At 35.2% G+C, this 18,670-nt stretch overlaps 2 protein-coding genes across 2 annotated transcripts; both read right to left on the bottom strand.

Moving 5' to 3' along the window:
* Positions 1 to 434: 434 nt before the first annotated feature.
* Positions 435 to 4,601, bottom strand: LOC134657513 (uncharacterized). The gene is made up of 3 exons (XM_063513088.1): positions 4,266 to 4,601; positions 3,451 to 3,706; positions 435 to 777 (listed from the first exon to the last, which is right to left on the bottom strand). The coding sequence occupies exons 1-3, from the start codon at positions 4,401 to 4,403 to the stop codon at positions 461 to 463; spliced, it is 711 nt and encodes a 236-aa protein (XP_063369158.1). The 5' UTR covers positions 4,404 to 4,601; the 3' UTR covers positions 435 to 460.
* An 8,142-nt stretch (positions 4,602 to 12,743) lies between these two features.
* LOC134657386 (uncharacterized) lies at positions 12,744 to 18,038 on the bottom strand. The gene is made up of 3 exons (XM_063512930.1): positions 17,898 to 18,038; positions 17,559 to 17,814; positions 12,744 to 13,531 (listed from the first exon to the last, which is right to left on the bottom strand). The coding sequence occupies exons 1-3, from the start codon at positions 18,036 to 18,038 to the stop codon at positions 13,209 to 13,211; spliced, it is 720 nt and encodes a 239-aa protein (XP_063369000.1). The 3' UTR covers positions 12,744 to 13,208.
* Positions 18,039 to 18,670: the final 632 nt, after the last annotated feature.

Here is an 18,670-nt window from a genome sequence, read left to right as displayed (position 1 = left end):
ATTAACGTTGAATAAATAGCTCGTTCGGTAATAAATACACCGCTTTCATTCACGCCTAAAAGTACACAATTAAATAATAAAAAATAACAACTAAACAAATAAAAATATCTTTGGAAATAAAAACTTAAAATATGTGGTTAAAAATATACTACATGTCACTCTCCTCCTTTAAAAGAAGGCCATAGATGTACGTAAATATAATAATTAAACTAAAAAAATAAAAATAAGAAAAGACTAAAACAAATCAGTCATCACTTATAGTGCAATAAAAATTAAACATATATAAAATACTGTTTGTGTAACTTTCACGCAAATCACAGGCACGCATCAAATAATAGAATACAAGTATTACGGTGGTTAATTCAATAATATGATATACTCGTACATAATAATATACAAGATAATATAAATTCGCTCATTCATCTCTCAATAAATTAAATAAATAATTTAAATAAAGTGTCTATAGCTGTTTGGCGTGAGCGCCGTAGGCTAAGTTTTGTGCATCCTGGGATCTTCCCCAGCCGCCGCCACCGCTGTTTTCCCAGCCATGCTCTTCATGAGCGGGCTCGGACCAGCCGCTGGATTTCTTAGATTCCAGGAGTTTCTTGAGGGCGCCGAAGGCGGCGGCGATGAAGGCGATCTTGCCGAGGAGGTAAGCCTTGAAGACGGCGAAGGCGATGATGCCGAGGAAAAGGGGGACGAGAGCGGCGAGCTTCAGCTTGATCAAAGCCAGGATTGGGAGGAGTTTCTTCAGCTTCTTCTTCTTCTTGCCACGGCCTGGAGACAAAAGAAGATACCCAATTGTAGATTTTTATGACAATAAACTAGACTCGGACCCCGCTAAGTGTGGAGCTTTATGGACTGTTATGCATAACTCTAACTGACTAACCTGGTCAATCATAGTCTAATCTGCTTACAAGTTAAAATTAAACTGAATTAATTAAATTATAAAAAAATATGTAAGTAATTTATATTATTTGCAAACTTTAAATATTTAAAAGGAAGAAATAAAAATAGCGAATGAAGTTTAGTCTACTTTACGATATAAATATAACTTTTACTGGTCTGGTGCCTCAGTAAAACAAGGTACCTACTGTATATAAAGAAATAAAACTGTGATTGCCGATTGCTTCTTTGATTTTGTCACTAGAACAATCCTCTTGCCTGTTCCTACCATTGAACTTTTTATAGATAGCTAAACGTATCGGAATAGAAAAGTATTCAAAGAATGTAAGAAAGTTAAAAGCAAAAGTTGTAAAACCAACGTGTGAATTGACACACCCAGGCAACCATAGTAACACTACCTGTACTGTACCTATTGTCTAGATCTGGCCTGATAAAAGAATAATGTCGCATTGTGCATGACTTGCAAACTACATTTCATGGCTTCAAAACCTGTTAATGAAATTCTAAACTTCTTAAATACCGCTATATTTAAAATAGGAGGCTCAAAAATTTACCTACAGCAGCAAAACTGGTCGAACGAGAATAAAAAATTCTAAATGTAAAATGATTTCTTTCAAAAGATAATGGTAACCCGTGATACAAAGCATTACAAGCTTGTTTGAAATGATTGAATACCTACATACATTCTCAGCGATTTCTTCTTAGATTGATTAGTTTAAGGTCAATTTGAGCTTAAGTGATGTAAAAGTAATATTTCATGTTCATTTAACACCATTTCCGCTACGTATTTGTATTCTCTCTTATTGTTTTTTTTCGCTAGTCATTTAAAATGAATAAATCATTACAATCTTCAACTTACTAGCCAAGCTTTTCTAATTACAGCACAAATATTTTAAAACAATCTTTAACCCGCAAGTTATTTTTAATGATTGGCTATTGAAGAAGCTTTGGACGTGAGAAAACTTAAGACTAGAAATCTTATACGTGGTTGAAGAAAGCCTGAATGAGCGTCAAATTATAGATTATTACTAAGCAGAATTGATTGAAGCTTATATAAAGCACGTACTTGAAACTCGCGTTTATAAACTTGCGAGTCATAAAATTTAAATGTATGTGATTTCATTTGTGGTCTAATAGATGTTTAATTTTATGTTAATTTGACGCTTATTGCATCACAACAGAGTAACACGTTACTAAGTATGTTATGATGTCGTTATCATTATGCAAATTTTATGACTTAATGTTGCATCAAATTGGTCTAGAATTCATCTTCTAATCTTGTAACCTAATTTTATCCTGCGACTCACATAGCATCTTTAATTTGATGTTAAATTTGTAATTATAACTATATCGTTTTTCTATCATGTTCAGATGTGTCTTTTTACCGTCATGACCTTTTGACCCCACCTAAACGTACACAGCCATTTGTACTCTTCTTGACACGTATTACTTTACTGATGACTTGGGACTCCTTACAAAGTACAGTCGACTTGCTTGGTCGTGTAGTCGTAAAACCTTGTGTGCAAACAGTCCGTACATAATGGGAATGCGTTAAAGTTTTAGGAGAGACTAGCGGTTTATTATTGACTTCGCCTACTCAATACGTTGACTTTGAGAGAAATTTGTACACACTCAAATCGAAAACGTGCGAACTGGGATTAGCTTTTCTGTGATTACTCGGTTATTATAAGTTTCTGCGGCAATACAGTCAGCAGCAGAAGTTGCTAAGCGGACCAGGTGTTCAAAATGATGTTGACCCGACTTTATTGTTAAGAGAATAAGAGCGTGTCAAGGTAATTTTGAACACCTCGCCCGCATAGAAACTTCTGCTGCTGACTGTATATTTGTCGATTGATTATACTCTTGAATGGGTATATATCGTGAGAGGAACTATTTAACACCACAGTAGGATGAGAATTACTTCTTTTAGCTATATAGCGGTATCGATTGTTTTGAAAATTCATGGAATATATGTAGGTATAGTGAAATGCAGATTTTTCTCCTTTTTGGGGATTTATGGCTAAGAATCCAATTTTGCTTTGCTGTCCTGAATTTGAGTACACTTACCTACAAATTTTAAAGATGGTTTTAGTAGAATGTAAATAATATATATTTTTTTCCTAATGTTTAAATTTTAAGTTTCTCTGAATATATATTTTATTCATTTCTATTGTTTAATGAAAAATATGTAGTACTTTACAGAAGTTGGTATTTTTAAATAACAAAAGCACTTTAAAGAACCGGAAGCATTGTCATTATACATAATTTTAAGCAGTTTTCTTTTGACTCATTCATGAAGACCCCCTGTAGTTACCATGACTCAATAATTGTCAAAGATGTAACCGTATTATGCAATTAGGTATTTATGAATCCGTCACATATTTTTATCTATTTTATCCCTTTCTTAATTCGATTGCTCGCAACTGATATTTAAATTTGACCTTCAACGTTGTATGGGATAAAATATTTCTATTGCCGTTGTAAGTTTTATTTTTTACAAATATACACACTGAAACCTAAAAAATAATGTAATAATCTACAAACCTTCCTCTTCAACAGAGTTGTCTTCAGTGAAGGACTTAGGCATCCTCAGCGTCAGGACATGGCCGTCCAAGAAATCTACAACGTTGTCCAGGATCCTGTCTTCCAACGCGGCTTCTCTGGCCTTGGAGTCATCAGGTAGAGGATCGTAGCTTCGGGCAGACCTGGGGCTGCCGGTCCTTGAGAAGGTCATCACACCATCAGCAACACTGAGCTCCTTGGAGACAGCCAAGTTTTCTGTATATTTCATTGCCTTCTCCTGAAAATAAGAAGGGAAACTTTAGAATACAGAATTTTTTTAACTTTTCGAGTCTTGTCTATTGTACTTGTTAACTGAAATTAACGCAATGAATTTAAATTTTAACGGCAATTACGGTGTGTACTTTAATATCAGTTAAAGAGGTTATAAATGTGTTAATTGCCTACGAAACTAAGTCATCAAACTTTCCAAGCTTGTCGAAATTTGTATGGCGCACTTTATTTAATTGCGGTTAATTTTAATGAAGTTAGTTCAAGTAATTGTTTTAGTATCACTTTGGTTCCAATCATTAATTGAACGCGGACGTCTAAGATTTCTGCAAGGACCACTATTTTATGCAAATCTTCTGGCTATTCAAATTAGGCCAATAATTTGAACTCAAAATCCACTTTGACGTAAAATGCGGTAACGAGATCAAGATCGAGATTTATCCAGTAGCCTAAATAACAAGCTTGCAAATCACTGAGCAACAAATCATCCATAATATTCCCAAAATCGGTCACTCCTAAATCGTCCCTAATCCAATGTCACAATTCACTTCACTGATCACTTCACACACCTTCAAGCACAGCACGGTGTCGGATTCCACGCACTCCCTCAGGTTGGCCATGAATTTGTCCATGAAACTCTCCTCCTTGGCCATGGGCAGGCCATGGGCCACGGCCACGAATGCCATGAATGCCACGAACGCTTTCATCTCTACAGCGAATGTACAATTGTTAGGAAATGCTTGGCAGTCGGCAGTTTTATTTTGCGGCCCCCTCCCTCGCTCATATGTCACGCCCCGAGTGGGACGTATGACGAAATGTAAATAGTCAAAGTTTTGAGCATAAAACGTATTAACACGGATTTGCGAGATTTTTTGGAAAGGGGGTTATGATGGCTGCCTTTAGGGTCAGTTGTGTTTGATCGACATCATTCTAGGCAAGGTTAGATCAGATCGAGATTTCATATAATATATTTAGTTTTTGATTAAAGTTACGTATACCTATGCTTCAATTTTAAAATAATTTCAGTCTATATAGTCTCTAAAAATGTATACAAATACTAAATGTCTAATCAAGTGAAAATATCTAAGTCTTGAACATAAAATATTAAGATTGTTTCAGTACGTTTAAATTACTATTACTATAAAATATTAATTGACGCACTTTGATGACGACACTTAACACTATTGCGAAGTTAATATGCATTAAAAAGCTTAATTAAAATCCAGTAATATCATGTGTTTAAGAAGCCTAATGAAGACGCTTAATTATGTGAATTTTAGAAACTATTCGAACAATAACAAAAAACCTATTTTAATAATTTCATAACTTTTCACCATCTTGGGAAAACGATCACCGCAATATCGCTTTCTAAACTTATTGATCGGTGTCGTGTTAAAAATGACTTCATTTAAAGGCACTCCTATAACCAAAGTATCTCAGGACGCATATAGAGGACTGAATTATGTTAGTCAGTAACGTGTGTCAACTCGAAAAGAGGTCGAACGAACAAATGATGCAACCACACTTTCTTCTATTACTCAAGAAACCGACATTAAGATGTAACATGGTTCCTGACACGAATTTTTAAGTTGGAATGGCCTAAAATTTGATTTGAAGATTAAGGGCCGTATTCGGATTTTGAACTAGATATCTATTAGACATCATCAAGATATGTCAGTGTCAAACAAGTGTCAAAATTGACGTTATTGTTTGAAGAAACGTCACTTTTGACACTTGTTTGACACTGACATATCTTGGTGATGTGTAATAGATATCTAATATTTGACTTATCTTAAAGTTCGAATATGGCTGTAAGTAGGGAATGCAAATCGGTTATTTTTTGTATGGAAATAATCGGTTATTAACCGAAACCGCGGTTATTTCCATACAAAAAATAACCGATTTGCATTCCCTAGCTGTAAGTTAGTGACACTACGACTTTTTGTATATACCTAGGCTTAGAATATAAATACTTCAATAGGTACTTATGCTTCAGGAAGTTGATAATGTTGTCTGGGGTTCGGCAACCAACTTTTTAAATATTTATAATAAATAAATTGTCACTTTTTTATTTTACACATTTAGCATAGTGCTTTTTATTAACATACACATTATTTATGGACTAGACGTTAGCTTTTGGTCGAACGAATAGTTATTTCACTTATTTCATGGTCCAATCATTTCAAAACCATCCCACATTCATCAATCATGACATGATGATTAAACCGCTTTGAAATCAACCTGGACACGAGGCCCTGATCCCTTTGATATAATTAATAAGGTCCGAAAAAGATTTTCAGAAATTCCCTGACGTCAGATAATAAAAGCATTATTATCCTTTAGAAAAAGGAAAGACTGGACGACTAAGTGTTTCATGCCAATTCGTACTTATGAAATGTGCATTCAGTGCCAACGCATCTAAATTCCAGTACGAAAACTCTCACAAAGAATATCCTCAAAATTATGCAATCCAGCCATATACCTAAACATTGCACGGATAATCAATCAGTCTTCAACCACGTACAAAAGCCTCAATACCTTAATTGTCGGTACCACAAAAGTACTATTGACAATCTTGCTCAAACAATGACATTAGAGAGAGTTCATTGTACATATTCAAAACTCCCCTTTCATAGGATTCTAGTCTTTAAAATGAAGAGTCAAGCTATAGATTTGCTTGTATCGGGTTTGTCTTAAGATTCATGACTGGCCAGTAAGACAAATCCGTCGCTTCTGGGCACAGTTTGCATGTAAAACGTAGGGTTTTCTCCTCATTTGTAGGAGCCTAGAGTTGTGGGATTTCCTTCCGTTTCCTGGCTAGTTCAGATGGTGTTGGGTTTCTTCCGACTGTTGCGTTATCTCGGTTTACTTTGTAATTGATGCTCTGCTGTTTTGTATAAAGATAGGTTTCTCTTTATTTATGTAAAATATAACAAATAACACTTAAATAAAAAATACAATACACTTATAAATAAAAAAAGTTGGCCTAAGTCGTAGTCGCTCGGTGGGGTGCCCCGCTGGATGGCAATGCTGATCCGCTGGGAAAAGTATTGACCAGCCTTCTGGTTAGCAGAATCCTCTATAAGGCACTTTGACAGGTCCTCATAGAGGCTACGCGCGCTAGGTCCTAGTTTTCTGTTGGTATATTGTTGTATAACATTTTTCATTTACCAAAATTTCGTTGACTTATATATAAATCCATCTATATAACAGTGCTCTACCATACAATCAATTAACACAATCACAATCCACAATTTTTTAAAAACGGAATTTTAAAAAGAATAACTAAATTATTTTTAACCTTCAGTAAATTTTATTCATGAACTTAAATACTTCGTGAGATAACTCAGAATCATTCTGTAACCGTTTTTAATTTACACAAGTGTTATGTAGCGTAGTGTGTGTGTGTGTATGTGTGTGTACAGTGTAGTGTAGTGTTACAGTAGTGACCTACTTATTGGTGATCTGTTTTTTCACGAATACTGTGAGAAACATTCAGCATAATTATCATACCCATTACAACATTATAATATTTATAATACTTACGCATATTATGGGTACCCACAATTCACCTTTGAAACGCTATTATAAATTGAAGTAGATAAAAACTGAAATAGATGTCATATTCTAAAGAAAATACAAATAAAAGAAAGAAAGAGAAGACAGAAGAAGAAGTACCTACTGATTTGATTACATATTTACAGACACAAATTAAAATAATTAAATTTGTTTCCTATACATACTAAAATAGTTAAAATCTGTTCCTTACAAATTACAACGAAATATTACTGGTACGCTCAGTATCTAGCTTGTCTAGAGTCAGGCCAAGGTAACTCGGCAGCGATTTTGATAGCTCAAACTTCTTTGAACGGTTAAAATTGTACTTGCACAGTCTGTACTATCAAAATCGCTGCCGCGTTAGCTTGGTCTAACTCTAAAATCATAGTGTACATTTTCCATTCGGCTCTACGATAAGCTCAGTCACGTTATTATTGTCCATTGTGACAATTCGAAATCCGGTCACGCCTACATTAAAGCCATATATAAAGAAAGTAACATGTCATAACGCACAAATAATACTTTTTGGTCACCGTAATGCGGAGAGTTTGGTTAGCAAGTTACAGGAGAGAGCGGTTTACAGAGTAATATACCTACCTACAATACAGTGGTTGTATTTGTCTACGTGATAACAATGATGAACTCTCGGCCTAGCCTAGGTGACAATCGCTATCGATTCGCCATCGAATCTCTTTGTGTTTCTCTATCACTCTTCCATATTAGTGTGACAATAACAGTTGCGTTTCGTTCGCTACGGAGCGTTAGCGATTGGCATGTTGTTTATGGGGCCTGTGCCCTTCCCTTTTAATCGTGCGGTGCTAAAAAGGGATGGGTGCATCATCAGTCATCACTCATATACCTAACGCCTTCCATCATATGTCAACAGATCAATTATTGAGTAACTGAACAACTGAATTTCAATAACTTATCACCATTAACTATTTTGATGAGAAAAAAAAAAACAATTGGGACGAATTATCCTTTTCCTATTAAGATTTCAGGATAATCAAGTTTTTTTAAAAGATTAGAGTTCCATGATACCTATGTCGCAAACTATGGATGGTGGCCTAATTGAATGCTGGTTACGCATGTTTGAAGTCCCATATTTAAGCACTTTCTTCAACCGAAATCAATTTTTAAGAAAATGGAACAGTAATCATAAAATATTTCCCACAAATTATTTTCAGTACATTTTTAGGCCCAATCCCAAAACATTAGGTCATAATCTTTATGTTTAATTGAGCATTGCGATTTAACTCATTTAACTAATCTTTGATATGAACTGTTTCCGCTACCTCCCATGGCTTGTCGCGACATCTATATCACTGTCACAGTCATGCTAATGATCCATGAATGTGATAATCATGACTTGACACAACCCTAGCCTTTGTCTTGGGATGTTCGAACATGATATCTTCACCTAGTATTAAAAGGTCATATCTGACTTTGTAGCTTAAAAATATATAAGATGTTTTCACTGTCGGTATTAGAAAACAGTTTTTATGTGCGTGTAAAGTAACTGATAGATGTTTTAATGACATTTGAAAACACTGGCTGGAGATGATCTCAATGATGAATGAGAAATTTTATAATTCGACTAGGTATTTACGCTAACGCAGCGTACTACATAGGCGAACAATCTGCGAACGCGAAGCGAAGCGATGCGGCGCGGGGTCAATCAATCCTTTGATACCTATAGAAGTGTCCTACGTGGGCGATCTCGTTGCGAACGCGAACGCCGTGGGCCCGCCGCGCCGCGCTGCGCCGCGTCGCTTCGCGTTCGGGAGTTGTTCGCTTACGTAAGTTGACGCAGCGTAAGTATTCAAATCAAGTGCGTTGTCAATTCTACTATGGAAATTGTGTAGTCATTGTCACTAAGAAGTGAAATTTTAGCGTTGTCGGAGTCTAGTTTTCTTGCTAGCCGACTTGATATGATCTTAGCATTATATGTATGTTGTATGTAGGTATGTGTTGTGGACAGATCTTAGAATTGATCATTTCAGTATGTGGCAATCATTTCATGAAATGCTCGTTTGGTCACATCATGAAAAATCCTAACCTTACCATATAAATTAATGATAAATAAATAATGGTAAATGGTCGCTTAATAATATTACAGACTGTTAAAAGTGAACTTCCGTTATTGGCGCCAATAAGAAACTGTCAACAATCAGAAATGGCGTCAGCCGGAAGTTCGGTTTTAAGTGAGATATCAACCAGTGGTTTCCAAATAAATATTTTAATCTAAACTGGTACACAGCAAAGTCACATTAAATAATCACGTAATTATACGGTTGTTAACAATTGTAAGATGACATATATAATGAAATGAAATTATCAAAATATATAATACAACAGCCAATAGGTACCTAGGTAAACTTTTTTTAACTGCAGCATCCGTCCAGTTGCTGAGTAAGGCATCCAGGGGCCTTACCATAATGTCCTTATTGCGATTCTGTTTAGGACTAAACTGAATTGCTAAGGGACAGAGTTATGCGACTTATACATACCTATAGCTTCTTCCTTTAGCAATTCAGTTTAGGTCCTAAACAGAATCGCAATAAGGACATCATGGTAAGGCTCCAGGTCGTCCCGCCATCTCCTCTCAGGCCAACCATGCCGGCGTTTACATTGTGGCACCACGGAGCCCCACTTTAGAGCCAACTTTGTTTAAAAAAATGTTCAAAACGGTTAGTACAGTAAGCTGCAGAGTTAAGTGACCCCCCTGCCATTTAACTCTGCAGCTTACTGTACTAACCATTTTCTACAATTTTCAAAACAATGTTGGTAGGTCTTGATTTATTGCTGTTATAACAAAGTTATATTTATATTTAAGAAATGTCCAAAGAGGTGACTCGTTCAATTTTATTTCAATGTCTAAAATATAACACAGATTTCACAAGTTAGGTTCGAATACCATTTGAAATCTAAACGCCTGCGATACATATCATAGCACTTTCATCGAATGTAGAGCTTACGACATAACATGAGTGCGTTAAAAATTGAATGTGTGTATCAAATTAGATTTTTTTCAAGAAAATAAAAAAGAAATCATCACAAGTTGAGTTTCGTGCGAACAAAGAAGAAAGATCTTTTCACAAAAAATATTGCATAAAAATATTGGTTGGGAAACCGTGATTTATTTAGTTTCATGATATTACCGTACCTACTTAGTTATTATTTAAACTCATCTTCATGCTTCTTACTACTATTTTTTGATGTTAGTTATGCCTTTTTATGTTATTTATTATTTTGTGGTAAATATATAATTTAAATTTTAACAAAAAATTAGAGACGGTCTTGTTGAAACTAATAATATTAAGTCTCTATATTAAACTTAGTAACCTGTTTGTAATAATTTTAATTTACTTGATTAATTCTGGATAAAGACAACCTGACACAAAAAACAATATGTATTTTTTTAGTTAAATAAATGGATCAAATACCTAATGCTAAAATAGCTTGAAGATGTCGGTAAAAGTACTTAATAAACTGTTATTTTTGATTAGGTACCAAAAATAAAATATAAGACGGGTAAATTCAAACCTACATTCGTTTATGTCAAGTACCGTACCCAAGTAATCGCGTACAGTAACATCTAGTTTCAACATCGTAAGTCTAGACCAACTAGCTAACCGGTTCGTTAAGCAAGTTTGTTTACTGAACTTGCATTACGGCCTTAACATTGACATTTAGATCGTCATATCGGACTGTGCCGGTAGATGGCGCTAGAATTTTTATAATGGTCGATAATAGGGGGAGATAGTACTCATTAGTGTAAGGTTAGAAAAAAAGGTAGGCCTAGAATATGCAAGATTGCCTGACAAAAATCAAAAGTGCGTCCAAAAACGGAATGATGTCCTAAATAATTTGCTTTTTATAATACTTTAATTGCACCAGCTGTGGTCACGGAAACAATACAAAAATGCTAGGACGTTAGTATTTCCGTGACCACAGCTATTTGCTTTTGTAACAATATATTCCAATATGTAAATTGGGTCGACCAGCTAGACGCCGTCCTGTAGGTTGTAGGTCATCCTAAATAGGTATCTTTTGATAGACGAATAAAGTGGAGGTAGATCTCCGTCGGCGAAAGGTGTGAATCTGCGTAGGGACGAACAAAATGGCGTGCTCATGTATTGGAGGCCAAGACTCAATTTGGGTCATCAGCCAACTAAGTCAGTAACCACCCGCCGTATCTCCTGAATACAGCTTTTCGTAACCCTACGTATTAGAACATTCAAGTGGCCGTTAGCGGCCGCTATGCACCTGAAAAGTGATCAATCTCTTCATTTGTAGTTTGCCTCTTTCGCACTCATGTTGTTATACGTGATGGTGGCTTCCCTTCTGCACACTTCAATTGACTTATATCGACCAGGATATCAAGGTGTTGACGTCAACATCTCCTGAGGATGCCTCGTAAAGAGGCGAAACACGTGTCGAGTATTGTTCTTTTGGTGGTGGTTTGTTATATTTATTTGCGTATTTACTTTTGCGGTGGGAGGGTGGGAACATTAATTGAATTTAAAAATACGCAAGTAAGTATTTAACGGTTTTGCACTGATTAGCTAGCACGTCATCTTTTCGCGGATTAGCAAAGTAAAATTTTCGTATTTATTTTAATATTTATATTGTAACCCACCGTGATACAGTTCACACTAGTACGGGGGTCAGATGACACTTACTTGCCTGATGGTTTTGTACCATAAAACAATGTAAGTTATGTAAGTAGTTTAAGCACCTTTATTAACTCAATAAAATATCTTTATCTTATTTATCTTATTTATTGTACCCAAAAATTAAAGGTATAACTTTGTAAATTGTATAGAATAGGAGTAATTTTGTTATCTTATTCTACAAAAGCTTTTAGTTAATAGGTGTTATAGCTCACCACAAGATAAGTTATATCTTGCGGTCGGTCAGACCACTTGTTTTCTATATTCAAATGAATTTTGCGGTGATAACCCTGCAGAATCTGATGGGATAAGTTTTAATAGTGTTAAAAGTGGCAATGATACTCTAAGCTACGTAAAATACTAACAGGATCACATTTTACTAACCCTTGTGTCTACAATTGGGTCTTACTTATATCGCTGGTGTAAAGTTTAATTTTGAATGGCCGATAAACAGTGTTTACGATAATACTACTTTTCGTATTCTGTTTGATATATAAGTAGTTACATATGTGAATATTGAAATAATTAATTTGGAAATGGAAAAACCATGTATATTTTTAAGTTCTTTATTTGTACGATTTGCAAAAATATCATAAGTACTATGTATATAAGTATATATATCATAAGTAGTCATATATACAATATAATAACAATATGTATAATTATATACTTACCATAATATCATAATGAGCATTAATACAGATACATAAATCATACATGCATAATTAAATACATAAAATAAAGAAATATATGATAATAGACGTGCTACTGGTGCTATAAATTATAAAAAGAATGTGAATGAGTTAATGATAATGATAAATGATGAATTATAAAACAAATATCACAGTTTAAATATAATAAATAAAAATAAAAGATGTTAACTAACTTATAATGATACAATATCAAGTTGAATAAATTGAGGACTTAGAAGAAAGGACTAGAATCAAATAAACGAACAAAATAAAATTATATGTACAAGTAGTAGTGAGTATCAAAAATTATTGTGAAAACAAAATACACAAATACGGATACCGTATATGATCTGATATAAATACTAATATAGTATAACAGGAAGGGCCATACAAACTTAGAACAACCGTTTATGAAAACAACAACACTCCCTTACAAAGGGATCAAATAAATAGTAATAAATAAACTAAGGCTAGCAATAAATAAGCCTGCTTAAATAATCTTTAAAGCAAATGCCCGCATCTCAATGATATTGACTATAAAATAGCGGTCATAGTGTTGATCCTTGTGGAAGTCAAATGGCTTAGTTTAATCAGACTTGACGTGAGCGCCGTACGCGAGGTTCTGGGCATCATCGATGGATCGTCCCCAACCATGTCCGCTGCTGGCGTAATGTTCTTCATGATGAGGGTGGGCTACCACCTCGTAGCTGGTTTCATGGTGCTTGTGGGCCAGAAGCTTCTTCAGAGCGAGGATACCGGCAACGAGGAGGGACACCTTGGCGAGGAGCAGGGCTTTGGTGGCTGCGAAGGCGATGATCGCAAGGAACAGGGGGATGAGAGCGGTGATCTTCAACTTGGCGAGAGCTAGAAGGGGCAGAAGCTGCTTGATCTTCTTCTTTTTGCCACGAGCTGGAAAAGAGAAAATAAAAATTAAGTCGACATTATACAAAAGCTTATGAAATGATATTACAAAATTAGATCATATTAAAAACATGTTCCGCTGCCGTGATTACGAGTACGATCGCCTGCGGCATAATAATTAAGTTGTAAGGTATCGTTTGAATTCAACATGATAGCAACCCTTATAAAATGTAAGTCAGGTTCAATACTATTCGGGTATTTTTCGAGTCTAATCTCTCAAAGAATTCAAATCTCAAGTAGGTATTTGTGCAGTTTGTTTACATTTTTTTTATCCTAAATTTAAATGACCGGATTGTACTAAGGCTTAGCCGCATTCTTGAGGATCTGAGTAAATTGATGTATTAGTAATATATAACGGTAAATTTAATCCTTCTTGACCGGGTTTTAATAAAATAAAATAAAACATAATTTTTTGTAAAGTTTGTGACTGTTTTTATGACCTAATAGAAGCACTTACGGCGTTATTCATAAACGTCTGCTAAGTTAATCAGCTGATGATCGTCGTTCGTCCCTCTCTATGACTTTATCGATAGATAGGGACAAACGACGGTCATCAACTGATTAAGTTAGCAGCCGTTTATGAATAACGCCATTAGTCTTATACCTTTCGCAGTTATGTCAACTAACGGAATGTTTTAAAATGTTTAATAATATTATGTAGATAGAGTATCTACGTAAATATGCAAAACATTACATGCACACGATTGTAACGATTTCTGTTTTATATTATATTACCAAGTACCTAAGCATTTTATAGCTATGCCGTATCTTGTTCAGACTCAGACCAAAGGGCATCTACCCACTCATTCGAAAGCAATTACATCTTTGAAAGTTAGAAGCCAGTTATGGCTAGATTTCACGATGACTTGCTCACTCGAACAGGTTTCCATGAACGTGCATCGCGACAGAAGGACTCGACTACCGACTACTCTAATGACCGAAGCAAGAATGCAAGTACTACTTTCACAGCGAGACAAGTGTTAAGTGGCAAGTGCGTACTTGTACTCATTTGGAATATGAATGGGGTTCTAATTATGGTAATATCTGGTACTATGCGAAGTGAAATCAAAACATCTGGATCAACTAGTGGACTTGAAATGGTTTTGATGAAAGCTGAGCGAGTTGTTTACTTAGAAATAAGGTGACAATGCTTCTAGAATTTAGGTACCCATTGTGTGTTTTTGTACGTGTTTAAAATAAGGACAGGTGTATTTTTGTAAAAGTCTCGGACTAGGTAGTATCGTATAATTACTAAATTAAACGAACTTACCTATAAGTGAAGTTATAATTGAATTATACGATATGCCTAGCCCGAGTCATAAGGCGCCCGAGTAATGTTTTCCTCCTTATTGGAAGCTGGAGGTTACAGGCAAGGCCTATCAGTCATTGCGGGAGTACCATAAAGTAATGAAGATGACACCAGTGCGGTGTCACCGAGTTTTAAGTTTTTATTTGCAGCCATCTCATATTTCTCTGAACAACACTGAAAAGGTGGCACTAAAAGAATAATAACCAATTTATACGAGAGATGACTAATCGGAACATTCGGAACAACACGTGAAATTTAATATACGGAATAAACTTTTACACTAAATAATTTTTGACTGTTTAAAAAACAGTAATATTACAATTTTAATACGACCAGGAGCCGATTGCATAACAAACTACAACTAATATTACAAGCGGAACTCCTTATTTAATAAGTGAAATTAGAAAATGAGTTCCGCTTGTAATATTAGTTATAGTTTGTTATGCAATCGGCCCCAGGGGTCCGTTTCTCAAAAGCTTGTAACTTGTAGTACAAGTGGAAGTCCCTTTCTAAAAAAATCTGTCAAACAGTGACATCCTTTTGTATTACATGTTAAAAGGTTTTGAGAAATGGGCCCCTGATGTGTGATGATACAAACATATCTACATTAGTGCATTAAGGCATTAAGTTCTCCATTTAAAGTTATTTTTCTCGTGCAATATAGTTCAAGTAAATTAATAAGTACAGAAAGTAGTCGACATAACAGTGAACAGTACTAAAATCAAGTTGCATTTTACATAATAAAATGTGTTGAAAACGAGTCCTTGATTACGGGTATACAAGGAGATACCGTTGCATACACCGTCAAAGTTATGTAAACAAATATCGCCGTATTACCAAGGATTAAGGTACAAACTTGTAAAAATATCTTTATCGTCAACCGTACGGTCAACAATTCAAGCTCACGCACAGCTATACAGTCATCGTGAAGCCGCGTGTAACCGATGCTGATGCTACATGACCTGACAGGCATTCAAGCGAGTCTAGAAATCTACGACAGACTGAGATTTGTGGCGGTCATTCAACGCATCCGTCTTTCTCGGTAACACGATGTTTGTGTCGTTCTAGATTGACGTTGTAGGATTAATGCGGTAAAAAGCTTCTAGTTATTGAATTGAGTCAAACTACTAACTAAATGGACAACTTTCCGGGAAGAATACGTACTTAAAGATGAATTTTAAAAATGCTTCAACACAATTTCTTTGAAAGCTTATCGCCAAAAGTAACCCCTTAAATAACATTTGTTTTAATGCAATGTACAGAATTGAATAACTGCAGTATATGTATAGTGTAGTAGTGCAGTATAGTAGTAATAGTTTTGTTATCAACACATTTTAGAAGTAACATATTATTGAATAAGTTATTTGAAATATATAACTGTATATTTTAATGGTAATAATTCGATAATAGAACCCGATATGAGACCATTTTACAAATTTGAAAGTGCAGTCAACTAACGCCAAAACTGGTGTGTAAGTAAAAGTTGTTTTGATCTCGTTTAAATTGGTCATCATTACTGGCTCACTCAGACCATCTGGAGTTGTGACCATTAAATAAGTAGTCATTGTTTGACCACAAAACTCTTTGTTTTGCTCCATTTCTTTTTTTAACCAAGTGTGAAATATTGAGTCATTGAGCTAAATTTCTTTTTCTATTTGTGTTTTGTAATCTTGTTTTGTTGGTTTCGTAATGATTGTAATATGAAGATCGGAAACCGAAAGTTCTTGGCAAGCTTTAAGTGTTTGTGGAGTATGTCTCACTATTTTTAGTTTGCGCTAATACGTTACGGTAAAGTTATCTCGTCTTATGTCATTGTTATGCGTCGAATTAGCACGCATATTTACAATAGTTACTTTTTCTTTTGTTTCGATGTATAACACATTTGCTTGGTTCTTGGTTTGTAAGACAGTTTATATTTTTGATTTCACTAATTATACCAAGATTTAAGTAAGTATTTTTACATATAAGTCTAACATGATCCTAATAGGTGCGTATTTTTTTTGAAGTTTTTTTATCGGATCCATTTACAAATTCAAAATTATATAACCAATTATTTTGTATATTATTATTCAATACGTTTGTAAAATTACATTCAGCTTGTTAAAAAAGGATAATAATATAAATCTTTTAAAACAGTGTTTTATCATGTAGTTTAATAATCCATAAACATGCGAACTATTTAAAAACTTTACAAATAACACAAAAAATGTATAAAAATGTTGCTCTAAGTTTGTCCCTAAATGCATTTAAATATTTGTAACATAATGTTCACCTTATTTTTTAACATAATGTTCACGCAATTTTGTGCCACAGTTCGCTAAAGAATCCTGATGCACTGAGGCTGACTAGAAGAGATGCCTTATTGGGATAATTTCGCATTTGTACATTGTATATATTTTGTTTTTATTGTGTTTGTCATTTTGTCATATGTACAAGTGTTTACATACATAAATACCAGCAACTTAATCCCAAGAATTATCTTAGACACACATTTGTACAATTTCCACTGCCATTTGACCTTTCAGCATAGAGGGATTTAAATTTAATTGATTATTGACTTACACAAAGATCAGTTACTATTTAAACTAAAACATATCGCGTGAGGCGAGTCAGGATAAATAATAAAATTAAGTACGAGCGATGAAGTCCAGTTTTCATTTAAATAATGGGATAAGATTATTTAATTTATAACTTAATCTTTCTTACCTTCTTCAAGCGACCTCCTCATGCCCTCAACAGCGAAGGACGGCAGCTTAAACTGGATAACATGGTTCTCCAATATATCAGCTGCAGAGTCCACCAGCCGCGACTCCACGAGCGCTTCCCTGGCTCGAGGCTCCTCAGGCAGAGGATCCAGGGCACGAGCAGACCTCGGAGACCCGTTCCCGACTAAGGTCACTCCATCAGTCAGACTCAACTCCCGCGCTGACGACAACGTTTCCACATACTTTAATGCCTTCTCCTGCAACCAAAAAAAACTTTTAACTCATGCACTTATTTATTTTAAACACTTATATCACTTTTATCACATCACTGAAGTCCAACCTTCAAACACAAAGACACATCGCCTTCAGAACACTCCTTCACGACACCCATAACACTCCCAACGAACCCCTGATCTTCTTTTTCCGCGGTGGGCATACCCCGCGCCACCGCGACCAAAACTAGGACAGCTAAACACCTCATGTCGTCAGCTCAAACAACCCCTAATGAAAGTTAAACACCAAGTGTGCCCACGCAGTATAAAACGGTCTGTTTTAAGCATGTCACCCCCACCACGGGTGTTACGTGCGCCCGAGAAAACTGGACCTAAAAGTCGACGATTAAGGTGCTATGAAAATGATATCACACTGATACGGCGTTGCGTGGATGCACGTTTTTCGGGGTTCATTAACATTTCGTGTTCATGTGTGTGTGTGATCCCGGATCAGTGGACGCGCCACATTGTGTGGGATGAGGAATCTTCCCTTTGGGACCGTTCTTGTACCACTCCTAAAGCTTTTGCCACTCGCAACTTCGAAAAAACAACATATTATTTCCCTTTCATATTGTATTAATTTGGCACATAAATGTAACTTACTTTTACCAATAAATACACAAAAACACTTTTTACACAAAAATACTACAAAATAATCTAATTTATAATTGCTGAGCTGCTGTCGAAGTACTGGTTTACTTAACATTTTTGGTATTTATATCACGCGTGGCCATTGGAATGGCATTATTATACTGACTAAGCTTTGATGGGTTGTTTGAAGTCGCTCATACGCTTCTTTGGCGTGTTTGTGCATCTAAATAGTATGATTGAATGGTGGAAA

This window comes from Cydia amplana, chromosome 20, assembly GCF_948474715.1.
Source record: "Cydia amplana chromosome 20, ilCydAmpl1.1, whole genome shotgun sequence".
In the NCBI taxonomy this organism is placed as follows: Eukaryota; Metazoa; Arthropoda; class Insecta; order Lepidoptera; family Tortricidae; genus Cydia; species Cydia amplana.
The sequence above is the reverse complement of the archived record's forward strand: the minus strand, read 5'-3'. Positions and strand labels throughout refer to the sequence as shown.